At 51.3% G+C, this 24,285-nt stretch overlaps 1 protein-coding gene across 1 annotated transcript; it reads left to right on the forward strand.

Annotated features, from left to right (window-relative positions):
* The first annotated feature begins 905 nt into the window (after positions 1 to 905).
* Positions 906 to 22,482, forward strand: ALKBH5 (alkB homolog 5, RNA demethylase). Its single transcript, XM_049636871.1, has 4 exons — positions 906 to 2,431; positions 10,676 to 10,756; positions 19,724 to 19,879; positions 20,742 to 22,482. Exons 1-4 carry the CDS (start codon positions 1,662 to 1,664, stop codon positions 20,917 to 20,919), a joined length of 1,185 nt encoding a protein of 394 aa, XP_049492828.1. The 5' UTR covers positions 906 to 1,661; the 3' UTR covers positions 20,920 to 22,482.
* The last annotated feature ends 1,803 nt before the right edge of the window (positions 22,483 to 24,285 follow it).

The raw sequence follows: 24,285 nt of genomic DNA on the forward strand, positions 1-24,285 counted from the left end.
GGCCAGGAGGTGTGACGGAGTATGTCTGCAAGCCCAGGCAGCGTCAGAGCAAGGCTGGGGCTCAGAGTTAGCGGAGAGGGGAGAGGAGGCAAGGCCGGAAAGGTCTTGAACAAAGGCCTTGAACGCCAAGCAAAACAGAGGAACGCGATCTTGGGAGTCACGGGAGGTTTTCGAGAAGAAACTCCTATCTGGAGACCCCCCCCCCCCCCGCTGCGCGGAATTGCCACCCCTTTGCTCACGCCGTGCACCCTATCCAACCGCACTGCTGCGAAACTTTTGAATCGTCTATAGTAATTCTCTATAGTTTTGCCTTCACCGTGAGCCTACTAGTCTCCGTGAGTTTCCTTCGGTCGTTCCCGAAGAGGTGCCCCTACACCCATCTCTAGCCCGAAGCAAGACCTACGCCAAATCCCCGCGCGTCCCGCGGCTGCGCACGCGCCCGCCATCACCGGGACGTGACTCGTGGAACGTCCACTCCCGGCGGCGGGGGCGGTGGGGCGCCGGGGCTGTGGGGCGGCGGGGCTGGGGGGGGGGGGCAGGGAGGTGCGCCCTCAGTGCGTGTAGTTTCTGGGGCTGTCGCCGTCCGGGCTCAGAGCTGGGGCCTGGTGCTCTCGGGGCCGCAGTCTGAGAAGTTTCCGCTGGTTTCAGAAGTTTCCTAAAGCGTCTGAGGGCTTTTCTCCGTTGGCGTACCCATTCAGGCACTTACATAGCCACCTATTCATCCTTCAGGGGTCCTCGACGCCCTCCACGCACCTAATTAAGTGACGGACGCAGTAGCCAAGGCGACCGCCTGATTGACAGGCATGAACGCGAACCAACTTCCGGAAGCTACCGTCTGGGCCCGCCCAGCGCGTGGCCCGTGACCCAATGAAAGAACAGGAAACGCCAAAGGGGGCGGTGACGGGGCAGCCTAGGTTGTGGCGGTTCCCCGGTGGTTGCGCGTTTAGGGCTGAGGCGTTTTCGAGCATTTAGACAATGCCGTGACGCAGCACAGCGACAGCGTTGACAGCGTGAGCGCACCCCTGTGGAGGGAGCCCTTCGGTCGCGGAGGTGGCACGACAAGAAGGCAGGTTGCTATTTGAGGGTGCTCCCTTGGAGCGCCTCAGTGAGTGGGGGAGGGGCGGCGGATGCCGAGCGGTCCCCATCTGCGCTTGCGCCCGGCACCCCTGGTGACCCGGCCTACACGCGCGCGCATGCTTGCTGCGCGCAGAGCCGCGGTGGCCGGCGGCACTGCGCGTGCGCGCTGAGAAGCCCGCTGAGGAGCGGCGCTGGCGGACGTCGGGCGGACGGCCCGTGACGTCGTGAGGAGCGCTTTAAAGTGCGGGCTGGGCCGGGCGTCCGAGGGTCTGGCTGGGAGTCGGGTCGGTTCTCCGCAGCGGCCCTCCGCGGCATGAGGCGCTGCCGGCGCCCTTGCTCCTTGGGACGTGGAGGAGGTGGAGGAGGAGGAAGCCCCGTTGCCGCCACCGCTGCATGACCCTCCGCCCCTGAGGCCCGACCCCGCGCCCGGCCCCTTGACGCCCCCCGCCGGGTCCTCCGGCCTCGCATGGGGGCCTGGCGCTGAGGAACCCCTTTCCTCCGGGGGCGTCGGGGCGCGTCCTCCGAGAGCCATGCCCGGCCGCCCCTCCCGCCCCGGCGGACCCTAGAGCAGCGTCGCGGGGGCCATGGCGGCCGCCAGCGGTTACACGGACCTACGTGAGAAGCTCAAGTCCATGACGTCCCGGGACAACTATAAGGCGGGCAGCCGGGAGGCAGCGGCCGCCGCCGCCGCCGCCGTGGCCGCCGCTGCCGCCGCCGCCGCCGCGGCCGAGCCTTACCCGGTGTCCGGGGCCAAGCGCAAATACCAGGAGGACTCGGACCCCGAGCGCAGCGACTACGAGGAGCAGCAGCTGCAGAAGGAGGAGGAGGCGCGCAAGGTGAAGAGCGGCATTCGCCAGATGCGCCTCTTCAGCCAGGACGAGTGCGCCAAGATCGAGGCCCGCATCGACGAGGTGGTGTCCCGCGCCGAGAAGGGCCTGTACAACGAGCACACGGTGGACCGCGCCCCGCTGCGCAACAAGTACTTCTTCGGCGAGGGCTACACGTACGGCGCCCAGCTGCAGAAGCGCGGGCCCGGCCAGGAGCGCCTCTACCCGCCGGGCGATGTGGACGAGATCCCCGAGTGGGTGCACCAGCTGGTGATCCAGAAGCTGGTGGAGCACCGCGTCATCCCCGAGGGCTTCGTCAACAGCGCCGTCATCAACGACTATCAGCCCGGCGGCTGCATTGTGTCTCACGTGGACCCCATCCACATCTTCGAGCGCCCCATCGTGTCCGTGTCCTTCTTTAGCGACTCTGCGCTCTGCTTCGGCTGCAAGTTCCAGTTCAAGCCTATCCGAGTGTCGGAACCTGTGCTTTCTCTGCCGGTGCGCAGGGGAAGCGTGACTGTGCTCAGGTAACCCACCTGGGAGGAGGGGGCGGCCCTGCATCCTGCTGCCTTAGCTGCCCACCCTCACCCAGGAGGCAGCAGCAAATGGCCCGCACTTTACAGTCTGACCCATTCTTCTGCTTTTTGGGGTGAAGAGGGTGAGGAGGAAAGGGGTCTGCGTTTCAAACCGCTAGTAAGAAAGCAGGGAGGGGTCAGGGAACCAATCAGAATTTTGTATCCGGAGGGCAGGTTTGGAGTGATCGCACACTTGATCAAGAATTAATACAAAGGCCTATTTCTAGAAGGCTAGGATTTTAGGAGTGTCTTTCTATGTGTGATTTTAGCAAGTCCCTTTTCCTTTCTGGGCGTCTGTTTTCAAATCTGTTTTTAAGAAAATGAGTTGAATTTCTATTTAAAAGTTTTTCCAACTCTGCCATTCTGTTGTTTTTGTTTTTGTTTTTGTTTTTTTTTAAACAGAGGAAATGTTTAAGGATTCCTTAACAGAAAATACAGAGGAACGTTCTCAAAAGTGTTGAACTGGTACACGTTCTCTATTTCCAATATGGGGAGTGACTTCCCTGGAGTTGAACAGATTAGTGGTTGGGGCATAAATAGAGTGCAGCAAGCAGACTGAAAATTCCGCCCCCGTCGGCTGCAGAAGAGCCCGTTGGCCTTTTGTAAGAATGTGTTACCTGCTACCGGGGCCATGTGAAACAAAAGTGGATCTCTCTACCTGGTATTTGGCCTTATAGTTGTGTCAGACACAGAACTTAGGTTCTTGGCCTGTTTTGGGCCCCAGATCCTGCTGAGAATTACGTAGTCTGGCCCCCCAAAATGATTGCCTGCTGGGACACCTTTGTTGTTTATATGAAGCAGAAGATATTTTTTGAAGCAGGGCCCTTCCAGCCTTAAAACGAGTAATCTAGCATGGTACTTCAGTAATCCCCAAAACCTCTTAGGGGATCGAGACTGCAGCTGCTCAAAGCAGCTTGGTTGACCACTGAATTCTAGTACAGGATCAGGACACACCAAATTTTTGTGAGCAGCTTAACCTTTGAAGTCAGTGCTATAGGCCCTGGTCATGGGGAGAAGCAGGTCTTTGGAGACCTCTTAACATGAGGCAGGTCATCTGTCTCATTTCAGTTGAACAGCTGAGGCTGCTTCTCTATCTGGGGGTGGCAGCGGAGCTTTGCGATACTCAAGGTCTTCGATGGGAAAGTTTGGGAAATCAGTGGTAGCAGAAACACTACTCTGGCTTCCTTAGGCATGTGAAACTTAGAGGGCCATTTATCTGTCAGGTGCCCCTTTGTCATTTGAGCTTCCAAGCTTGTCCTCAGATCTAAGTGGCGCTCCCAGATTGATGTCTTAGCAGAGCCTTTTAAGATGGGATTTCCAGAGCAGACCTTCACAAGTGGCTTGCTGTGTAGGGCAGTTTGGTGTCTGACTTCACAGAATGGCTCTTGATGCTAAAAGGACCTCACATAAAGGCCATTTAGTCTCTTAAGGGGATATTAATTTTCTGCATAGTCATGGATCCTCAAGGAGGTCTAGCGGTGGTTGGGTATGTAATGGGGAGATCATAAGAGGCGGTTTGTGACTGAGACCTTCCCCCCCTACCCTCCCCGCACATGCACACCCTTGTGTTGAAGAGCAGAAGTTTCAAGTTCTTAAAATGCAGGTCTGTTAGTGATCAGCAGGATTGCATCATCAGGAAAATTCTCTTCATCTTTTCCTTGGAATAGTAAAGTCCTAAAGCTTTCCCAGTCCCTTCCTGGATTCTGACTTGGCTGTGGAGTTAATGTGGGAGGTTCAGTCATGTCCTGAAAAGTGCTGCCCCAGGCTTTGAATCCAGCTCAGCTCTCATTTGCTTTTGGATCTTGTGGGCGTTTTCTGAGCTGGTTTTCCCATCTGTAAAGTGGGGCTAATGCCAGCTTCCAAAGCCTATGTGGTGATCTGGTGTTTCATACAGAGCCTGGCACAGGGTAGACACTTAAATGGGTGTTTGCTTTCACATACAACCATGTAATGATTCCTTGCTCCCTTCTTGGGGGAAGGGGCTAGAGATTTGGTGGACCCTATCACAGGGCTCTTCTCTTCATGGAGTGCACAGCTTAATGGAAGCCCAGGAAGGTAGCTGCAGAAGTACTTTGAAGGTGGGAGGGCAGAGAACCTTTTAAGCCATTTTGTAGTGTTAGAAGTTTTCAGAAGCAGAAAGATAGAACTTGAGGGCAGTAAGGCACTAAGGTGACTAGAAGTTAACCAAGCAAAGAAGCAGGGAGAGCTTGGCATCTTTGGTGGCAGTACCAGAAGGTGGCCATCAGTAAGATGGGGGGCAGGTGGATGCTGACTTGAGGCTGATGGAATTTGTCTTTAGTCCTCAGATTCAACCAGGACCTGAAGTAGAGATTCTGGTGAGGCATGCCATGGGAAAGCTGTAGGTCAGATCTTCTCAGTAGCAGTACTGTTCGCATTTTGGACTGGCCGAGTCTTTGTTTTGTGGGGGCTCTCCTGTGCATTGTAGAATGTTTAGCAGCATTCCTGGTCTTTGTCCACTAAATACCAGCATCACCTTCATGATGACCACAGATGTCCCAGGGCGGGGTGGCAAAATCATCCCAGTTGAGAGCCTCTGCTTCAGGGTTCTGGATGCCCTGCTAATTTTAATCTTCCAGCACCTGCTCACTTAACACTCTAGTTTACTTGGTATGCAGGTGGGTGAACACCTGTCTGTTAGTGATTCTCTTTAAATGCTGCTTGGTCTCTTCCCCAAACTGGTAAGAGGGGATGCTTTCTGTCACTTTCTGGTATGCATCCCAGCCCAGAGTGATGAGCCCTAAGTCTTGCAGATTGGAAGGGAGGGACTGATGAAAATAGTGGTTCTCTGTAGGTAGAGCGGGGTTCTAGTAATTCTCCTCACAGACATTGGTTGTTGGTGGCAGTGGAGTCTGCACTCGTCCAAGGCAACATGGCAGGGATACAGTTTTATATTTAATAGTTGTCGGTGTAGATGTTAGCGTGTGACAAACATTGACTCAGCAGTGTCCAAATGTGGACATTTAGAGCAAGGCCTCACAGACCCTTCTGGAAGTGCTTCAAACTTCTTTCCAAGCCCAGTTGTTTTTTGTTTGCTTGTTTTGTGACCTTTCCATGTTGGGCCTAGTTGGGTCACCTCTTAGTGCTATTCTCTGGGGACTTAAGTATCTTTTTATCTTTTTTTCATATCACCTTTTCTTGTGTTCCTTCTCCTGTTCTCTGTAGGGTGAATGGGCAGATTAAAACAGATTTCAGTTGGATTAATTAGAATAATTTCCTCAAGCCTAATTGCTTGCTTGCTGCTACTTTTAATCACTGTTGCATGGTCTGTGGTTGTGGTGGTCACATGCCTAGAGACCTAGGCCTTAGCCACCTGCCTGGAAATGACTGTTACCATCCAACCATGGCACATGCAGAGGTGAGCAAAGCCTGTGACTTCCAGGTAATAACTGATATCGGGTGGAGTGGGCACCCCTGTCCGTTCTGGGCCAAGGGCTGATGTTGTTCAGCTGTTTGAAAGCAGAATTGAGCTTTCTGGCTTAAAATAGTTGGGAAAGTAGGGCAGATAGGTCCTGGGCCACATCTCTTGTGTGCGATCTTCTGATTCCACAGGAGGGGGAGGAACCTTAGGATGAAGTCAGGGCTGTGCATTCCCAGGAGGACCCCTGGGCCGGGGGGGTTGACTGGCCTTCGTTCTGCCAAGCCTAACAAGAAGGCAGAAGGCAGCAAAGGAAAGGAAGCTAGCAGGTGAACCATGGGCTTAATCATGAAACTCAGAGCAAGCATAAAGTAAATAGGCCGTAAAAATTTCAGGGCTAGCTGGCCATTTTCTGGCCTGGGCAATCAGTGTGCATCCATCGCTGTGGTATGGTGCTAGCTGTCTGGGGGCATGGGCTCATCTTTGGAGATTTCTTCTTTGGGGATGGTGGGTATGTGAATGTCATTTGTTGAGGCCAGTGCGGCCCTCAGGGCAGATTGGACCTTGTGATCAGAAAACGCAGATGGGCTTTTCTCTCTACTCCTCATTACCTACTTCCTCCCCCCAACCAAAAAACCAAAAATCAGTATAGCATAGATACTGAAATCAGAGTTGGATTTAGAGTTCCAGTGTCCCCACTTTAGCTGTTTGACGTTTGGTAAGTTTCTTAACCTCTCTGGGCCTTAGTTTTCCTCTGCAAAATGGGGCTGTTGATGCCATAGAGTTGTTACCGAAGATTGAATTTCTTCCTACATTATCGAATGCTTGAAGTTTAGGTAAAGTGTCTCTGGAGACGAGATGCTTTCTGTGCTCAGGTACTATCTATTTATACCTTGATGTGTAGAGAATTGGGATCTGAAGCAGGCCAACCTTCCTTATGTATCAGAAAGTCCTAGGACTTCTCATAAAGTTAGGTCATATGTCTTTTTAGAAGTTTGGGTCTGGTTATAATGAGTGTGAGCTCATAATCCCACACCTGTGCCCATATGGCTGGCATGCTGTCCCCAAAAACCTAAGTTTCTTAGTCCTGCAAGCCTATCAGTGGCATGACCTCTGGGGGCTGCACAGAGCAGGTAGCTGTAGTTAGAGGGAGGCAGTCACTAGGCACTCCTGGTGATGTTGGCCAGTCCCTCCATCTCTGGTTCTGTTCTGTCCTGGGCAGGGCACAGAGTAGATGGGCATTGGTGGCCATCTTGGAAATGTGCCTTAACAACCAAAACTTAACAGTCTCCAAAACTGTCTCCTAGAAGAGAGGTGTACCGTCCTGCACAGTCCCTTAGAGTTTTTCAGACTCCTCATTTAACCTCCATCTAATCTTCTAAGGAAGGATCTCCTGTGAGATCTGTTTTTTAGATGTAGAAACTGAGAATAGTTGAGCTTAACATACATTTTATTTAGGGACAACTGAGTACAGAGATAAATAAGACCTTTGCAGCGCTTTGTCTTGTAGAGAAAACACAATTTCCATGAGGCCAAACATAGTAGAGAGGTGTAGGTGGATGGTGTGGGGGGAACTCAGTCTGGGAGATTTGAGGAAAGCTTCCTGGGGCGGGGGATGGGGGCGACTCTCAAGAATTCCTGTAAGGCATAGTGCTAGTGGGTGGCAGAGCCAGGTTCTGTCACTCTTGATGCTCGTGGCATGTGGTCACTGCCACGTGGGGTGGGGAGATCTTGAAAGGGCTCAGGAGGGAGCAGGAGGCTGACCAGCATGAAGTATTTCCTCTTCTCCCTTCCCTGTGAAAACAAAAAAGCAGGAGGCACTGGAACTTTTCTTCATGCCAAGGGTAGGGCTGGACCCAGAGCATATTAAGTTTCAAGCTGGCAGATTGGGACTTTCAGACAGTTTCTCTTGTAGGTTCCTTAGCAGTGAATAATCTTCTGTGGTCTTTGTTGGACACTTTCTGCTGAAGTTTAACCAGAAGAGCTTCTCTTGGCCAAGACTTAGAGCCTCCTGCTCCCAGAGGAGCCTGAGGTGCTGAGGATGGGTCAGTGGGCTATGTCACAGCTGCCAGGAAGTTCTAGAAGACCGGTGCTAATGAGCCATTCAGGTGCGTTCAGTGCCATGGTCATTTCTGGGGGCCTGTATAGTCCTCCTTCCATACTAGTTCCTCTGAGGCCTGAACCCAGTGGCAGGATTCTGGCATGGCTATTTCTTCATCCTGGAGCCCTTTGGGAGGTTGGGGGCAGTTAAGGTGTGACAAACGTCTGGCTTTGCTCCTTTTGCGTTAAGGGAAATGGTTCTTTGTTGAAGATGGGAGGTGAGGACCCCAGGTGCCTATAGCCACGTCAAATGGACTGATACTTGTTAACAGTAGGTTGCCTGTGGCCAGTACTGTAGGCTCAGGCCTTAGAAATGTGCCTTGAGGGCAGCTGGGTGACTCAGTCGATTGATTGAGTGTCCGACTCTTGATTTCAGCTCAGGTCATGATCTCACAGTTCCGGGAGTTCAAGCCCCATGTTGGGCTCTGCATTGACAGTGCAGAACCTGCTCCATATTCATTCATTCGTTCGTTCGTTCGTTCGTTCATTCATTCTGTAAATAAACAAACAAACTTAAAAAAAAAATGTGCCTTGGATTACCTTTGGAGAATTGGAGTTAGTTCTTTCTGGGGATGTCCTGTGTTTATACAGACCAGTCTTGCAGCCCACAGTTGCATTCTTCCAATGTGGAGTGACAGGAGCCTAGGACAAGCTCTGGAACTCCTAGCCCTGGAATGGGACCCATGAGGCCTCTTCTGCTGGTATATCCCTGCAAAAGGAACCCAGATCACATTTCCTTGGTAGGTGCTGAGCCCAAGTCTCTAGCTTGCCCCAGGGTGGTCCAGGGCCCTCTGTCTTGGGTCGCGTGCTTGGTAAATGGGAGTGCAGTGCCAGGCACACTGCATTATCCAACTTAATTCTCACAGCAGCCCTACAGCTTCCAGGGGTGCCAACCACGTGGTCCTAGAACTCTAATTCTGCCTGGAAGGGAATTCTAATTCTGTCCACCCCTTTAAAATCTTGTTATTGTTGGGGCACCTAGGTGGCTCAGTTGGTTAAGCAGTCAATTCTTGATTTCAGCTCAGGTCCTGATCCCACAGTCATGAGATCGAACCCCACAACGGGTTCTGTGCTGAAGTTGGAGCCTGCTTGGAATTCTCCCTCTCCTTCTGTTCCTCTTCCCCTCTCCTTGCTTGCACACACTCTCTTTCTCTCAAAAAATTAAAAAAAAATAAATCTTGTTATTAGCAGTCATAAAAGAATACCTAAGTGTTAAAGCATAACAAAGTGAACACCCGAAACCTGCTGTCCTTATTACAGATGAAGAAACAGGTTTAGGCCCAGCAAGTGACTTCACTAAGGTCACAAAGCCTAGAAGGTGACAAAACTCAGGTTTTAACTCGGGTCTCTTCAGCTCCTCCCTGTGGCATTTCTGTAGGCCTACAGATATTAATAGGTATTATTTGAGAGAAGGTTCTTGGTCAGTGCTCAGTTAAACAAAGTCAGCAGATTCTTTTGCTGTAGTAATTCTCAGATTCTTTAACATACTAAACTCTTCAATATTTTTCAAACTGATTTGACTGTGGATGTTTGTCCATAGTCTCTCCTAGGACTGGTGTTCACAAAAAAAACCCCGTCAAAACCTCTGGCCTAGGAGGAGCTTGGAGGGGAAATATTTAAGATAAAGATTCTGTGTCTCTTCCCAGCATGGCCTCAAATCAGAGGGCTTTCCCTCTGCCAAGAGCTCTGTCTGGGGATGTGACCAAATTCTAGTTCTTGCCCACATTGCGGCAGTCTGGCCATTTTGAGGAGTTCTTTCCTGGCCTGCAGTGTTTCTGACAGCTATACAGGTGTCTTTATTAGCTGCCCTTAAGAGAGCTGGTTACAACCATGGAGAGGAAAATTTGTGGTCTGGGGGGCCCAGGGGGATGCTGAGCAAGAGCAGGCTAAGAAGGTGTTCACCTCCCACTAGGCCTGTGCCTGAGCATGTGTCTGGCTGTGTAGAGCTGCCTCAGCTCGGCAGACGAACTTGGGGTGGGAGTGCCTCTGGGTGAGGGCATGTGAGGAGGCTCAGGATGCTGAGTTTGCTTCCAGGGTTTCAAATCGGAAAGATGTTAGCTGTGAAGAGGACAGTCATCTACCCACATTCATTGGTCTAAGCAGTTTTAAAAATTGTGTAACTTGGTGAAAATAAATAGATACTTGAGTGTGATGGGAATTCTTAAAATATCCCAAACACAGCTGTCTTCAAGATTTTGGATCCCCCCAAATGGAGGTTTTTGAAAGCTTGTTTTCAAGTACACAAATTCTCTTTTTGAACATTGCAGCCTTAGTTCTCTTTGGTGACTCAGGGCTGTCAGTGTCTTCCTTGGCTTCCTCTTCATGCCTAAAGGTAGGGGGAAGGGAGGGAAGAAGCGGAGGAGATGCACTTTGTCTTTTCACCAAGGTCTGGCCTGAGTCACTCTCTCTGCTTCTGAAGTGACTAAAGGTGTACCGTCTTGGGGGTCCTTTAAAAGAAGGACTCCTGGCTTGTGTGGGGAGATTCCTGCTTTGGTGTCTGCCTCAAAGCCTGCCTTTGCCTCATCCCAGGTTTTGTTCTTGAGTGGATCATGCTAGAGCCTATGAGGTTATTTCCCTTTCCATGTAGATCCTTGAACCTCTCAAAATAACAGGGTAGAGATGTCTATTAAGACCTGGACCATATTTCTGTCTCTTTACCCTGTAGGAACTTTGGTTGTCTGTTCACTTTCCAAGCTCATATGCTCTGTGTTTATTTTCAGTGGATATGCTGCTGATGAAATCACTCACTGCATACGGCCTCAGGACATCAAGGAGCGCAGAGCGGTCATCATCCTCAGGAAGTAAGTGTCCCGTTGTCTGGCACCTGCAGGCCTGTCTGGAGATGTAGGTCTGGTTTCCCTTAGAACTTGGCTCCTCTTTATCAGTAGCATGGCAGCATGAAGCCTGGGAGAGGAAAAGGCTATAAGGTTTCATACTTTTTTAATTCCGTGAGGGAAAAGCTGTTTTGGTTTTTTTCATTGGAAAATTAAGCTCTGTGGCTGCTTAACTTGGGAGTCGGGGATTGAGCAAAAGCACATGCTCCCAGTGTTTATAGGCATAGTCTTATTTGGGGACCCCTCTTCCAGACCTTCCCTCCGCCTCTTTTTTCCCCATCTCCTTGGTTCTGATTTGTCACATGTGCTCTTGCTGGTTATTTTTAGACTGCGCCTTAGCAGCCTGATTTAAAAATGCCTGGGTTTTCACTTCTAGGAGGAGCAGGGAGTGAGAAGAGAAAACAAAGGTGGGGCATTAGGCTGTAGTGTTCAGCCTTCACGTAGCTTGTGACTGTCCCTCCTCTCTGGCCAGGGAGTCAGGGATGTACTGACCTCGCCTCTTCAGTGCTTCTTTTTCTCTGCTCGTGGGGTATGTGAATGGACTGAGCTAAGCAGATGCTGGGTCAAGACCAGTCTGTCTTTAGAGCGGGGTCCTGATAGGCTAGATGATTGTCCAGGGTTGTACGGACATCAGTGAGGAAAGCAGAACCAATGCTTGGACACCCCCCCCTGCCCCCCACGGCTGGAACACGATGTCTTATAGCTTACTGTCTTTTTTTTAAGTACAATTTTTTAGAATAGCTTTAGATTTACAGAAAATTGTAAAGGTAGCAGAGTCTCTTTGCGTTCCTCATACTACTGTTTCTGTCGTTACCATCTTACATTAGTACGATATGTTCATTGCAGTCAAAAAAGCAGTATTGATACTTTAATAAAATCCTACTTTATTCAGATTTCCTTAGTTTTTTCGTAGTATAACTTTTCTGTTCCAGGGTGCCACATTACGTTTAGTTGTCATGTCACCTTAGGCTCCTCTGGGCTGTGACTGTTTCTTAAACTTATTCGTGATAACAGACTGGCCAGGTATTTTGTAGAATATCTCTCAATTAGAATTTAACCATTTTCTCATGGTTAGATTGGGGTTAGGGTTTTGGGGGAGGGAATCTACAGAGGTAAAGCCCCGTTCTCTTCATGTTCTATCGAGGGCATAGGACTTAATCGCTGTTGATGTTGACCTCGCACATCTGGCTGAGGCTGTGTTCGCCGGTTCTCTGCACTCTAAAGTCAGTATTTCCCCTGTCTCAGGAGGGAAGTCGCCACCTGCAGCCCATGAATAAGGAGTGAGGAGTTAGCTCCACCTCCCTTGGGGGGGGAATCGCTACACAAGTTATTTGGAATTCTTCTGCAGGAAGATTTTGTTTCTTCTCTCTCATTTGTATATTTCTTTTTCTTTATTCGTTTACTTATACCCATATGGATTTACGGGTATTTGTTTTATGCTCAGATTACTCCAGCTTGGGGCTTTAGGAGTTGTGTTCCTTTTTTTTTTTTTTTTTTTTTTTTTTTTTGAGTTTATTTCTTTTGAGAGAGCACACGCACAAGCACGGGAGGGGCAGAGAGAAGGAGAGACAGAATCCCAAGTAGACTCCACGCCATCAGTACAGAGCCTGATGTATGGGTAGAACTCATGAACTCATGACCTGAGCTGAGATAGAGTTGGATGCTTAACCAACTGTGCCCCCCAGGTGCCCCACATTTTGTTTTGTTTTATTTTGTTTTGAACTATGTCTTTACTTTCTGGCTTGCCATCTTTTTGTTTTGTTTTATTTTTATTTTTGAGAGACAGAGCATGCAAGTGGGGGAGGGGCAGAGAGAGAGGGAGACAGAATCCGAAGCAGGCCCCAGGCCCCGAGCTTTTTACGCAGAGCCCAACGCGGGACTCAAACCTCTGAACTGTGGATCTCCCCTGAACTGAAGTTGAATGCTTAACAGACTGAGCCATCTTTTTAACTTCAGTCTATAACTTGAGCATCTTGGCCCTTTGGGTTCAGAACTCCAGAATAATGTGGTGATGAAGTCTCTTTGGCATGGCTCTGCCATTTTGTCAAGTCAAAACTGACAAGCCTGTGGTGCCTGCAGAGCACCAGGCACATGTGACAGCTCCAGACATGGGTCTGTTTGGGAGCTGGCAGCATCTCCCCTCTAGCCTAAGAATATTCCGGGAATTCATTAGAAAAAGGGTTTTTATCTGCCTTTTTGCTTTCTTTTCCTGTGGTTCCCAGCACAGGCCAAAACCCAGAACACAGAAGTGATGGAGCCCAGAGTGTAGCTCCCTTCTGGCCTCTTCTACACATTCATTTCTTCTTAGGCTGGGACAAGTGATCCACCTAAACCAGGCACTTGGAGAGGAACTGCCAGAGTGATGTAAAACCAGAGCAGCAACTTGCCAGGTGCTCCTCCAAGCCTCATAGTAGCTTATCCCTAGGAAATCTTCACCAGAGGTGCACATGGAAGTAGCCATAGCTGGAGGTCATTCTTCCAGCTATTTCTTTCCTTTTGAATGATGGCTTCCATGCTTGACTTCCCAGGCTGCCATCCCAGGTTGGCTGAGTCAGATGCGTCTCAGGGGAGCTAGGGAGCCTACGGAGTTAACAGGTCCTCCTGGAAGCTCTTTGGCCTGTGGGGCCCCTGGCAGTGGTCTGACCTTGGAGAATGACTGTTGTGGGTGACTGGTACTCTTTGACCTTTTGACTTGAATGGGCCCAGGAGTCCGCCATAGACTGGGCTAGAGAGCAGAAGCACAGAGCTTTGGTATGAGGGTGCTGGAGAGGAGTGGGACGGTAGCCCCCAGCTCCCCCAGGGCAGCTGAGCTAGAGTAGTGCCCAACTTTAGGGAGCCAACTCAGGTGACCAGATGAGAGGCCCAGGGTAAAATCCTTGTTGGGCTTTTCCTATCCACCCAGCCTAATTTCTTGGAGTTTTCACTTATATTAACGTACTTGCAGTTCTTAGTATGGCCCACGGACTTGCATCCTGGGCTCTTGCAGCAGTCTGATCCCATCTAACATGTTCATCTTATCGTCCTCCTCCTACCCTGCAAATGACCCATGTGCGTATGCTAAAAGTTGGTTAACCTAGCCATCTTTCGAGGCTCAGGTATTAACTGTTTTGACATGCAGGGAGCCTCATACACATACCTGTAGCTCTCTCAGTGCACTTCCCCGCCGCTGTAGACTGTTATAGCCCATATGCTTGCTGTTGTGATTTTCCAAAATCTGCATTCTGTGGGGGTGGGAGATCCCTGTCATCCGGGCCCAGCATTGAGGCCTGGCCCAGAGGAAGTACCAGAGGAGGACAATTCAGGTGAATGAGGAGCAGCTCCAGAGTAGCTATATAGGCTTGTCTTGGAAAAGGACAAGTAGGTGACAAGATGAAAAGGGGAGCATCCTGGCCCTGCTTCTCGGAAGCACGGGGGATGGAGCCAGTCCTGCCTTCTCTTCAGTTTGGATAACAATTGCACAGGCTGTTGTGGGAGAGCCTGGTGGGGGGGCTCTGTCACCAGCTCAGGTGAGTCAGAGCTGGGACAGTCCTTTTAAAGGCCTCATGGTGGGAAATGGGTGGTTGGCCACCAAGTGCTTTTTGGTTCAACAAAATGCAGCACCTTTGGGATTGGTGCCAAGTCTTTATGTGAGTGGTACTATCGTTTCTCACGGGGAGGACTGGGAGGCTGGGAGTGACCACCTGAGAGCTTCCACATGAGTGGAATCCATGGGCTGCAGCTTAGTGTTATAGTCTGTTGGGGTCGCAACCATAAATGGCTGAGTAAGGCCTTGAACTTGGGTCTGCTGATATATAATAGGCTGACATTTTGCATGCCATTACACCACAAGCAAAGTAAGCATTGTCTTAAAAGCACAAAGTAGATCTGCTGGGACCCAGAAAAAAAAAAAAAAAAATTTTAATTGAAAAATTAAATCCAGCTTAGTGGGATGCGGGGGTGGGTTGGGACAGGATTGGTAGATCTGGCTCCTAAGCTAGAAATTGCTGGGCAGGCAAAAATGGCTAGAAGGCAGGAAGTATAGAGGCTCTCTGTAGTTGAGGGGTAGTGTGGGAAGGAGTTCTTAGATCAACTCTTGATCATCAGGAGATAGCTTGTGGGCCTTCAGGGCTTTCCACTTGGTGGCCAGGGCACCCAGTCCCTTGGTCTACAGAAGGTACCCACAGCTGTCCCAAATCTGCCTACAAGACTTGTATTCCTGCATGGTTCTCCAGTCAATCAGATAAAGTGGCTCAAGACTATGAATAACCCACTTCTTTGCTTTTGGTCAAGTGAGCTCGGCTCAGAGTGGGTTGAAGCTGGGAAGAACATCTAGAGGTTCATTTGCCAAATGTTAACCAAGGCTGGTGTGTGCCAGTAAGCAGTAGAGTGTGGGGTTTGCATGAGAGAGAGACTGTTTGTAGTAGGTTGATTGAGCTAAACGGTTTATTTGGTCATTCAGGCCAAGGGGTCCAGGGGTCAGGGGGAGACTGTCCCGGAAAACAGAGTGGTCCAAATGTGAGATTCTGTGTGTGTGAGTGGAGGGTGAGAATGGAGGGTTCGTTCTGGGCTTTGTCCCTCTGGGCATGGGGAGGGGTGGCTAGCTCTAGGTTTCCCTGACTAGGCCTGGGACATTGCCCCCACCAAGACCCAAGCCGTGGCTTCTATTTCCATGATTCATGTCCCCTGGTCCAAGGGTTAACCCACTTTCGTTTCCTGGTCCAGTGAGTGTGTGTGTGTCTATGTGTGTATATCCTGCACAAGGAACAGTGGGGAGGGGGGGAAGGGGGCGCTAAGACCACCTGGGCATGAAACTGGCTTAGGCTCCTGGCCTGGCTCTACCCCTTCCTCACTGAATACGGGTTGGTTATCTGAGCTCTGTGTTCTTCTCACCTGTAAATCGGGGCAGCAGTGGTGCTAGAGATGGTTAAATTCAAGAATGCTGTGTCTGCTTCTTCTAGCCCCTTTCTCACCATACTTCCCCTCTGATTTTGATGAAGCAAGGGTAGGGGATGAGGAAGACTGTCTATTCGAAGTAAGGTGTGAGCAGAGGCCCAGAGAATGGGAGGAAAGGGAAACCTGGAAATACGTCATTCACTGGCCCAGGCTGGGAAAGCAAGCTTGTTGTCTGGCTGTCTGGTGTCCTAGAGGATGATATCAAGGCTTACCAGGCTTGAGCAAGGGGATTCCTAATCACCCATGATGCTGGCCCCTTTGTCTGTCTGTCATCTGGGGGGCCCTGGCTCCTGGAGCTCTGGGTTGCAAGTATGTGGTGTGACATGTTGGTCATTAGACTGAATGATTTGGAGAGGTCTTTGGGACCTGGTTATCTTGCAGGCCTGGGTATGGAACCCCTTTCTCTTCAAGATACATGCCTCATGTGCCTTTTAGGCCCTCCTGACCATAGCAGGCTTCTATACCTGTCTCAGAGCTGCTTTGTGGGGAGTGAAGTGTGACGTTGGAGGGAGGTTGCTGGAAGATGGGGGGTGGGTACTGTTGCCAGAGAGACAATGGTACAGGTTGGGGTTGTGTGGGAATCTGATTCTCAGAGGTTCTAGAGCTTAGACCTAGAGGCCCCCGGTCACTTAGTAGACAAGGGGGCACTCAGGCCTGCTGCCTGCCTCTTCACTCCCATGGGAAAGTCCAACTTTGTACAAAGCACAGGGGTGCTTGGCGTGAGGGTGGAGCCAGAAGTTGTGGGATGGTTGGCATCCAGGCCTGAGGTGCAGACCGGTTGCTGTTCTCCCAGAAATGGTGGTCAGCCTGGGCAGCTCTCTGCTCTCTGCCGTAGTACAGAGAGCCCACCTGGGCTTCAGAGGCCATAATGGGATGGTAGCTGTGTGACTTAGGCCAGTGATTGATAAAGGAATAGGAGGGGAGCTCCTGGGACAGTCAACTCCCTCCTTCCCTTTAGGTCACGTGTTAATGTGTTAACATTAATGCTGTCATCCTCCCTTTGTTTTGGCTTCATCTGTATCTGGACCCAATCCCTGTTTTGTCCTGAGGGCTGTCCCGACACGTGGGTGACCTCACTTACCTGGGGTGCCTTGCTGTAACTGTAACCCCTGGATATCGACTCAGATCTACAAGGCAAGTCTCTATTCCTCTTGCCACCTGAGGAAGCCCAGGCCTAGCCCTTACTGCTAGAATTGGGCTTCCTGACTTCAAGTTTATGGATCTGTTTGCTGAATCCTGAGGGACCTAGGGTGCTTCTTGGAAGTTAGCTGCCTTTAAGAGGGATGTGCTCAGAAATGAAGCTACCAGTGGGCTCTGCATTTGGGATCTTATTCTGTCCTGGCTTCCTGCAGGATGGTAGCTCTCTGGGAGTGGAGGGAGGGCAAGAACTTCTCCAGCTGTTCTGAAACGTACTTGTAACAGCCCCAGGGGATGTGTCAGGAGCACTTTAGGGGCCCAGACACTTTTATGTCCCCAGGTGGGTCCAGGAGGCAAGGTTTTTGGTAGGGTCACCTCTTATTAACCCTTCTTCGAGGGTGCCTCCTGACGGCAGCGGAACTATCATGTACAAGGAACAACTCTCTTCCCCTCCTTCAGGCAGTTAGAAGCAGGGCCGGTCCATGTCCTTGGCCTTTCTAGTCTCATCTGGTCCCACCTGTCTCCCTAGCCTCTCCAGTGGTCCTGCAGCCATGGTGAGAGGCCACCACCACTGTCCCTGGCTGCGCAGACAGGCCGCCCAAGAAGGCAGCTCAGGAAGGGTGGAGGCCCCTCCAGGGATCGGTGTGTGCCAGCTGTGCCTGCGTGGCAGGATGTGCTCGTGTTTTCCAACCTCAGAGGTGTGCAGGCCAGGCTCTCTTTGGTGGCCCTGCTCTTGGTTTCCTTGCCATCCCTCACTTACCTGAGGAAACAACTGCAGGGTGCTAAGCCTTGCCCACCAGAGCTTTGTTGGGGCTTTTTCATCCTGCAGGGGTTTTCCTGTCCTGAGCATGTGCTCCTGGTACCTGAGGGTTCTTAGTGTTGGAATTAGCTCCACAGGGCCAGAGGGGGACTTTACTCCATAAGGCTTCACATGCTTAGAATACTCTAAGCCAAGTTTAATGGCCAGTGTCTCATTTGGTCTGATCTCTGCCACCTGGACCCCTCAGCCGGGAGGGTTGAGGTGGCGGGGGGGGGGGGGGGGGGGGGGGGGGCCTGACCTGGTAAAGAAGAGGTCCTTGGGGACTCTGGTGATTTTAATTCCCACCCTCATGTCTGGGTGTTGCCTAGCACCACCTCTTCCTGGTACTCCTCTCAAGAATCTTAGCCTTGAAGGAGGCCACTTGGTTTCTAGAGCCTTAAGAACTGAAAGAGTCCCTAGGGCCAGCTGCATTTCTCCCTCTTTTGCTTAGATGGAGAAGTAGGCCCAGAAAGGGGTGACTACTAGCCTGGATTCTAAGAGGCACCATTAGTGCTGCATCTTCTTCCTTTTGTTTCTAGGTAGGTCCTGCTTCCCTGAGCCTGGAGTGCCCAGAGTGGAGGCTGAGACTGGTGAGCCTGTCAGTACAGATGGACCACTCTGGCTTCCCGGTCCATGAGGCCAAAGCAAAGGGGCAGGGAAAGTAGTCCTGCCTGCCTACCACTTTGGGCCTAAGGGTGTTAGAACATTGGTTCCCAGCTAGAAGGCGCCCCCTGCTGGCCTCAAGAGAAAGGCCCCTGCCTAGGGTCAAAGCCCTATGGTTCGGGCTTGTCAGGCTTGGCGTCTCACCTGGGCTTAAACCTTTTCCCCATGATTTCCAGGACCTGTGACTCATCACCTTTCCGACCTAGTTTTCCTCATCTATTTACAGCAGGCCAGCCAGTGGGAGTAGGTAGGGGGACCTGTGGGGTTTGGGTACAATTGTTACCAAGAACACCATGTGGCTTGGGCCAGGGCAGCTCTTGGATTTCCCTCCTGCTGTCTTGCCTGCAGTATTATTGTGAGGATGCTCTGCCCTGACCACAGCACGTTCCTCAGAACCAGGTGACTACGTTGTGCACAGCTGCCTCTGGGAATGGTGCCTCAGGGCCTTCTGCCACATGTGTCCCCATCACTCCTTACCCCAGGCTTCCTCCTGTCCCTTGCTGCCACCAGCCTGACTTGCCAGCCTTCTCTGTATCACCCAAGAAGCTTCAGGGCTTCTTTGAAGTTTCCCAGGCTAGCTTCCTCCTAGCCTGGCTTCGTAAAGGACTCAGATCACTGCCCTGGACTACCTCTCTGCCCACCTTCTCCATCTCCTTCTTCCCCATATCTCTCTTCCTCATCTCTCTCCCCCATGACTGTCTTCCCCATCCATACGTGCATGTTCTCCTTGTATTGGACAGTGTGTTTCTTGAAACTCACACTCTGTGCTAGGTGGGGACTTAGCCTTCAAAAAACCCCTGGCCTTGGATTGGTCAGCATCCTGTAACCAGCAAAAGCTGCCAGGTGGCTGTGGTAGGACCAGAGCCAAGTGTGTGAATGTTAAGTTGGGCCTGGGCTCTGTTGGCTCTGCCACAGTCTTAGTGTTCCTGTGTGAGGGTGTAGGAGAGTCTCTTTTTCCTTCCATAGGCTCAGACCAGAGGAACTTTCCTTCCTGTCTTGGTATTTCCGGGAAGGATGAAGACATCTGCTAGAGTATTTTAGGGTCCTCAGTACTCTGGCAGGTGGAGTAGATGCCCCTAGAGAACCCTCTGGGCCTGAGTAGGGTGAGCGGGGCTGCCTTGTCCAGCTGAGAGAGAGCCCTGGATCTTTCCCCTGGGGCAGCAGATCCCTATCATTAGAGGTTTCCACATAAAAGTGTTCCTGTCCTATTCCTAAGCCTGAACTTAAGATGGAGGGTCTTTGCAAATCAGCCAGACCTAGTTGAACCACGAGGAGACAGAGGCACGGAGTAGAGACTGCTGCCCCCCCCCCCCCGCCCCTCTGGCCAGAGAGAGAATTGGTTTGATGGGGCCCATACCCTCCCCAGAGGCCCACTGATAACCCCATGTGTGTTTCCTTTGCAGGACGAGATTAGACGCACCCCGGTTGGAAACAAAGTCCCTGAGCAGCTCCGTGTTACCACCCAGCTATGCTTCAGATCGTCTATCAGGAAATAACAGAGACCTTGCTCTGAAGCCTAAGCGGTCCCATCGCAAGGCAGACCCCGATGCTGCCCACAGGTACTCAGCCTAAAACCTTCCACAAAGGCCAGCAAAGCAGCCCCCTGGCCTGGCTGCAGAGTGAGATGGGTGGGGAAGCCTGGGTCAGCTGCTTAGGAGTCTGGCATTGTTCACCTTTCTGAGATTTATGTCTGCCTCCTCTAGGTCAGTGGCATTGGTGGCATTCCCACCTAACCTGTGACCAACTACGTGTACCCCACAGAGAGAAGGGATTGGGCCGAGATTCTGAGAAGTGGGAATGCTTCGTGGCCTTCCCATGACTTCCCTTATTCAGTCTGCCCAAATGCTTTTGTGGTTATATTTAAATGTTAGAAGGAAAGCTTGGGACTTGAAAGATAGTAGACCAGGGACAGGGACCCATTTCAGAACGATTCAGGAAGGTTTCTGGGGAAGTGTTTGAGATGAGAAGAATGAGAAAGCCGTGTGCAAAGGCCGGTCTAGACCAGAAGTACTGGGCTAAAACGGTGAGGCAGAAGGAGCTTGTTGGTTTCAGGGCCCAGTGGAGTCGGTGAGCAGAGTAGGGGTGGGCAGGAGCTACGTGGTGATGCAAACGGGGACTGAGAAGTGGAGGTGATGGCAGGACTGTGCAGGGTCTAAGAGGCTGTGGTAGGGAAGGCCGCCACCTCTCTGGCGTCTGGCGTCTCAGCCATGGTGGTGTCCTACGGGGTGATTGAAAGGTGTTTCAAAGACTAGGTGTGGCCACTGCACTTCTTGGGCACGGAGACGATGCCAGTACTTCTGCCAGTACTGCCCCTCACACAGAACCACCCAGCTGGGTGAGCCGTCCCACAGATGGTGAGGGCTGCACCCAGACACGGAGGTGGGTGTGAGGTAACGCTCACATCCACCCCTTTCCTCGCAGGCCTCGGATCCTGGAAATGGACAAGGAAGAGAACCGGCGCTCGGTGCTGCTGCCCACACACCGTCGGAGGAGTAGCTTCAGCTCTGAGAACTACTGGCGCAAGTCCTATGAGTCTGGGGAGGACTGCTCGGAGGCAGCAGGCAGCCCCGCCCGAAAGGTGAAGATGCGGAGGCACTGAAGCCTGCCGCGCCCTCCTGGGAACTCTGGTTGATCCTCACGTAGCTGCCCTCTCCTTTTGTTTCGTTTCGGTTTTTTGGTTTTTGTTTTTATTTTTCATTTTTTGTTTTTTGATCCTTACATTTTTTTCCTTGGGTTTGCTGCCTGTTAAGGCTGAAGAACAGAATTGGTTGGGACCTGATTCTCATGTTCTTGGTTTTCCTCCAAAATGGAAAGGCTGTTGGCATCTGTAGAGGACAGAAGCTCACGCCGGAGTGGCCAGTAGAGGTGTGAGGAGCAGCTGTCCTCAAGTGGGGCTGTGTCAGGCTGGGTTTATTTAAAAACAACAAAATGTTTTGGTTAAGAAAATTCTTGTTTTGCTTTAAATGTAAATCTTCTCAGTGTTGTAAATGAAATTCAGTCTTCTGCCCCTTCTCCTCCCACTGATGTCTGCGTGCTGGGTTGAGGTCTCGTGCTCCTTGCTGGTTCTGCGGGAGGCCTGCTGTCCTCCCACCTCTCACCCGCTCTCCAGGCCCTGGAAGCTCACGCAAACCCCCTCTTCCTCCTGCGGCAGAGTTGTTCAGAATGACTGGGTGGAGGTTTCAGCAGTCATCTGCCACCCCAAAGTTATTGGCTGAGACCCCGGGCTTCCTCCACGCCCATTGGCCTGCTCTGCCCACAGGTCCCTGGGCTGCCGAGGGGCTGGCTACAGTGGTCCTGACCTTTCTTGCTGAGGGCACGCCTCTTTGGTGGGTTGCTCCTTTCAAGCATATGCGTGTGATTGTATGGAACAGTTAGACTTCCCATGTCGGGGCAGTTTTAGGAATTGTTTCTAGCTAGAGGGACTGGTGTCCTTCCAAGTCTAGCATTTGGGGTATGGAAAATTGTTGTGGTGTGTGGTAGGGTTTTTGTTTTCTTTTGTTTTTGAGTTTTTATTTTTTCCTTTGGTCTCCTGGCTTTTTCCTAACCCTTTCCATTCTCCTACATTGGCCAGCTTGGGCCTTCTCTCCGTGTCATCCCCATAGGAAGGCGCCCACCCCCCCCCCCCCCCCCCGTCTGCCTGTAGCATGCATCCAAGGCCAGAGCTCAGGACTGCAGACTGGGTTGGTGCCTCCTCTGCCTCAGGGGCGTGGGAGCTGGGAAGGGGCTTTTAAGAAATAATAAAAGGAAAAAATAAAGTCTTTGGCAGTTTCTACCTACTCAGATCCTCAAAGGCTGCAAGGTTCTGATGATGTAGATTCATTAGGAATGTCTCCTTGCCAGCCAGGGCCAAGCCCCAGGCCTGCTGAGAGCAGAGGCCCTCCCAGTACCCAGGTTGCCACCACCCCAGGGGCCCTGTGCCCTGTCTTACAGAGGCCCAGGCCTGAGGCTGCAGAAATCTGGGGCAGCCACCATCGAGAAGCCCTTCTCAGGGGCCAGAACTCCTTTGCCAGCGTGGATTCAAGTCGGGACTGCATAACTAAAGCAGTTGCAGTTTTATTTTTTTTACAGCTTTTTTCCCAAAAATGATTTGTAGTTGTGTGTGCAGCACTTTGCCCTGATATGTGTGCTCTACAATAAAAACCAAATCTAATATATTTTGAAACAGTTGTCTGATACTGTCATAAGAGAGGACTTGGTGCTTCCTTAATCCCTTTATTTTCTCCTTAACTCTGAACCTGGGCTGGGGAGGCCAGCGTTCATTGCCTACCAGGGAGGGCCCCACAGGAGACAGTAGGGCTGAGGGCTGCAGGTGGTTTTGCCCTCTGCCTGCTGCCCTCTCTCCTACTCCAAGGAGGATGGACCGTGTGTCCAGGTGCCCAGGACGCTGTGGGCCTACAGGAACCAGGATCACACCTTGCTGAGTTCTGAAGCCCTTCCTCCTGGGTGTGATCAGACAGGCTGTGTGCCAATGAAGGAGGGACAACGTGAGCATGGGGAGAGCCTGGCCTTTGTAAAAGGTAGGCAAGTGGTTTTGCTCATTAAACAGTTGGGTTCTTCTGTATTTTGGCCAAGCTCTCCCTGTGGCCGCAACAGTAAGCAAAACGCTTCTGGTCCCTGCTTTCAAGATGTACTACAGAATTGCGGGATACAGATACAGGCATGAGGCTGACGTGTTTAGGTGGACTGGGGTTCGGCCCAGAGGGTTTTTAGTCCTTCCAGATCCCGGTCCTGGCTGCCAGATTCTGGTCAGCTTTAGTCTGGAGTCTCCCTCATGCACTTCCAGTGCCCAAACCAGTCTGGCCAAATTCTTGCAATAGAAACCCGGCAAGTCCCTTAACTATCCATTTAAGAGAGCAGAAGAGAGAATCTAGAGGGAGCAAGTGACCAGCTAGGGCTTAGTCCTACAAATTGGTGAGAGGATATGAAGAGCAGTGAGGTAGAGCCTCCGAATGGTCTGTGGCTAGTTGGACCTGCAGGGGTAGCCACTGGGCAGGGTGGGCGGGGCCATGGTTGCCCCAGAGAGGAGGCAGTGGAGCTGAGAGGGAGAAGGACTTGCTCAAAGTCCTCCAGACTACGTGGCGAAGCGGGGCATCTTCCACTTTCTGCCCAGGCCCCTGACTCAGGCAAAAAATGGGGGGCTTATGTGGAGGGCTGGGGAGCTGGGACTCCACTGTAACTGTGACAAAACCACACTCGGGCTCTTTCTAGTCCCTGAAGGAAAAAGGCCCTTTGCTGTGCAGGAATGAGGGACAGGAGAAGCTGCAGGAAGGGGCTCTAGCCCTAACAGGTCCTGCTGTATCATTGGCTTCAGTCTCTGCACAGCAGTTCCAAGACACCCTGTCTCTGGACTAAGCTATTTTTCTGAGTAGTCCCCAAGCCCTTGGGGGTCCCCCGTACCTGACTCCCTGAATCTGACTGCCTCCAGCCCCATCTTGCCCATGGTAGGTGCTCTAACAGCATCTGGCACCAGCCCTGCCTTCCTGAGGAGCCCATTCCATTCCCCTAACCCTACTGAACTGGGGGGAAATTGAGGCCCAAAGTCTCCTTCATTCATTGAGAACATTTGAGTGTCCTACTATGTGCAAGGTTCTGTGTTGGGTGCTGAGGATACAAGACAGATCTGGTATCTCTCTCTCTCTCACACACACACACACAGGGCTATTCTAAATTGTGCTGACCTAAAAGAGGTATAGCATAGAAAATACGAATAATAAGATATACAGTACACTATAAGTTCTGCATAGCCAAGTGTTCTTCACAGAATGCTTTTGTTGATCTTTTTGAATTCTTGTATTTGTAGCCTACTTGTGGTTGTAATTCAACCATGATATATGGCGAATGGAGTTGTAGCCCATCTGCTGATACTAGTTTCCCAGGGCTCCTGTAACGAATTACCACAGACTTGGTGGCTAAAACATCAGAAATTTATTTTCTCACAGTTTGAATGTCTGAAAGCCAAAATCCC

Source organism: Panthera uncia, chromosome E1 (genome assembly GCF_023721935.1).
Source record: "Panthera uncia isolate 11264 chromosome E1, Puncia_PCG_1.0, whole genome shotgun sequence".
Taxonomy (NCBI): Eukaryota; Metazoa; Chordata; class Mammalia; order Carnivora; family Felidae; genus Panthera; species Panthera uncia.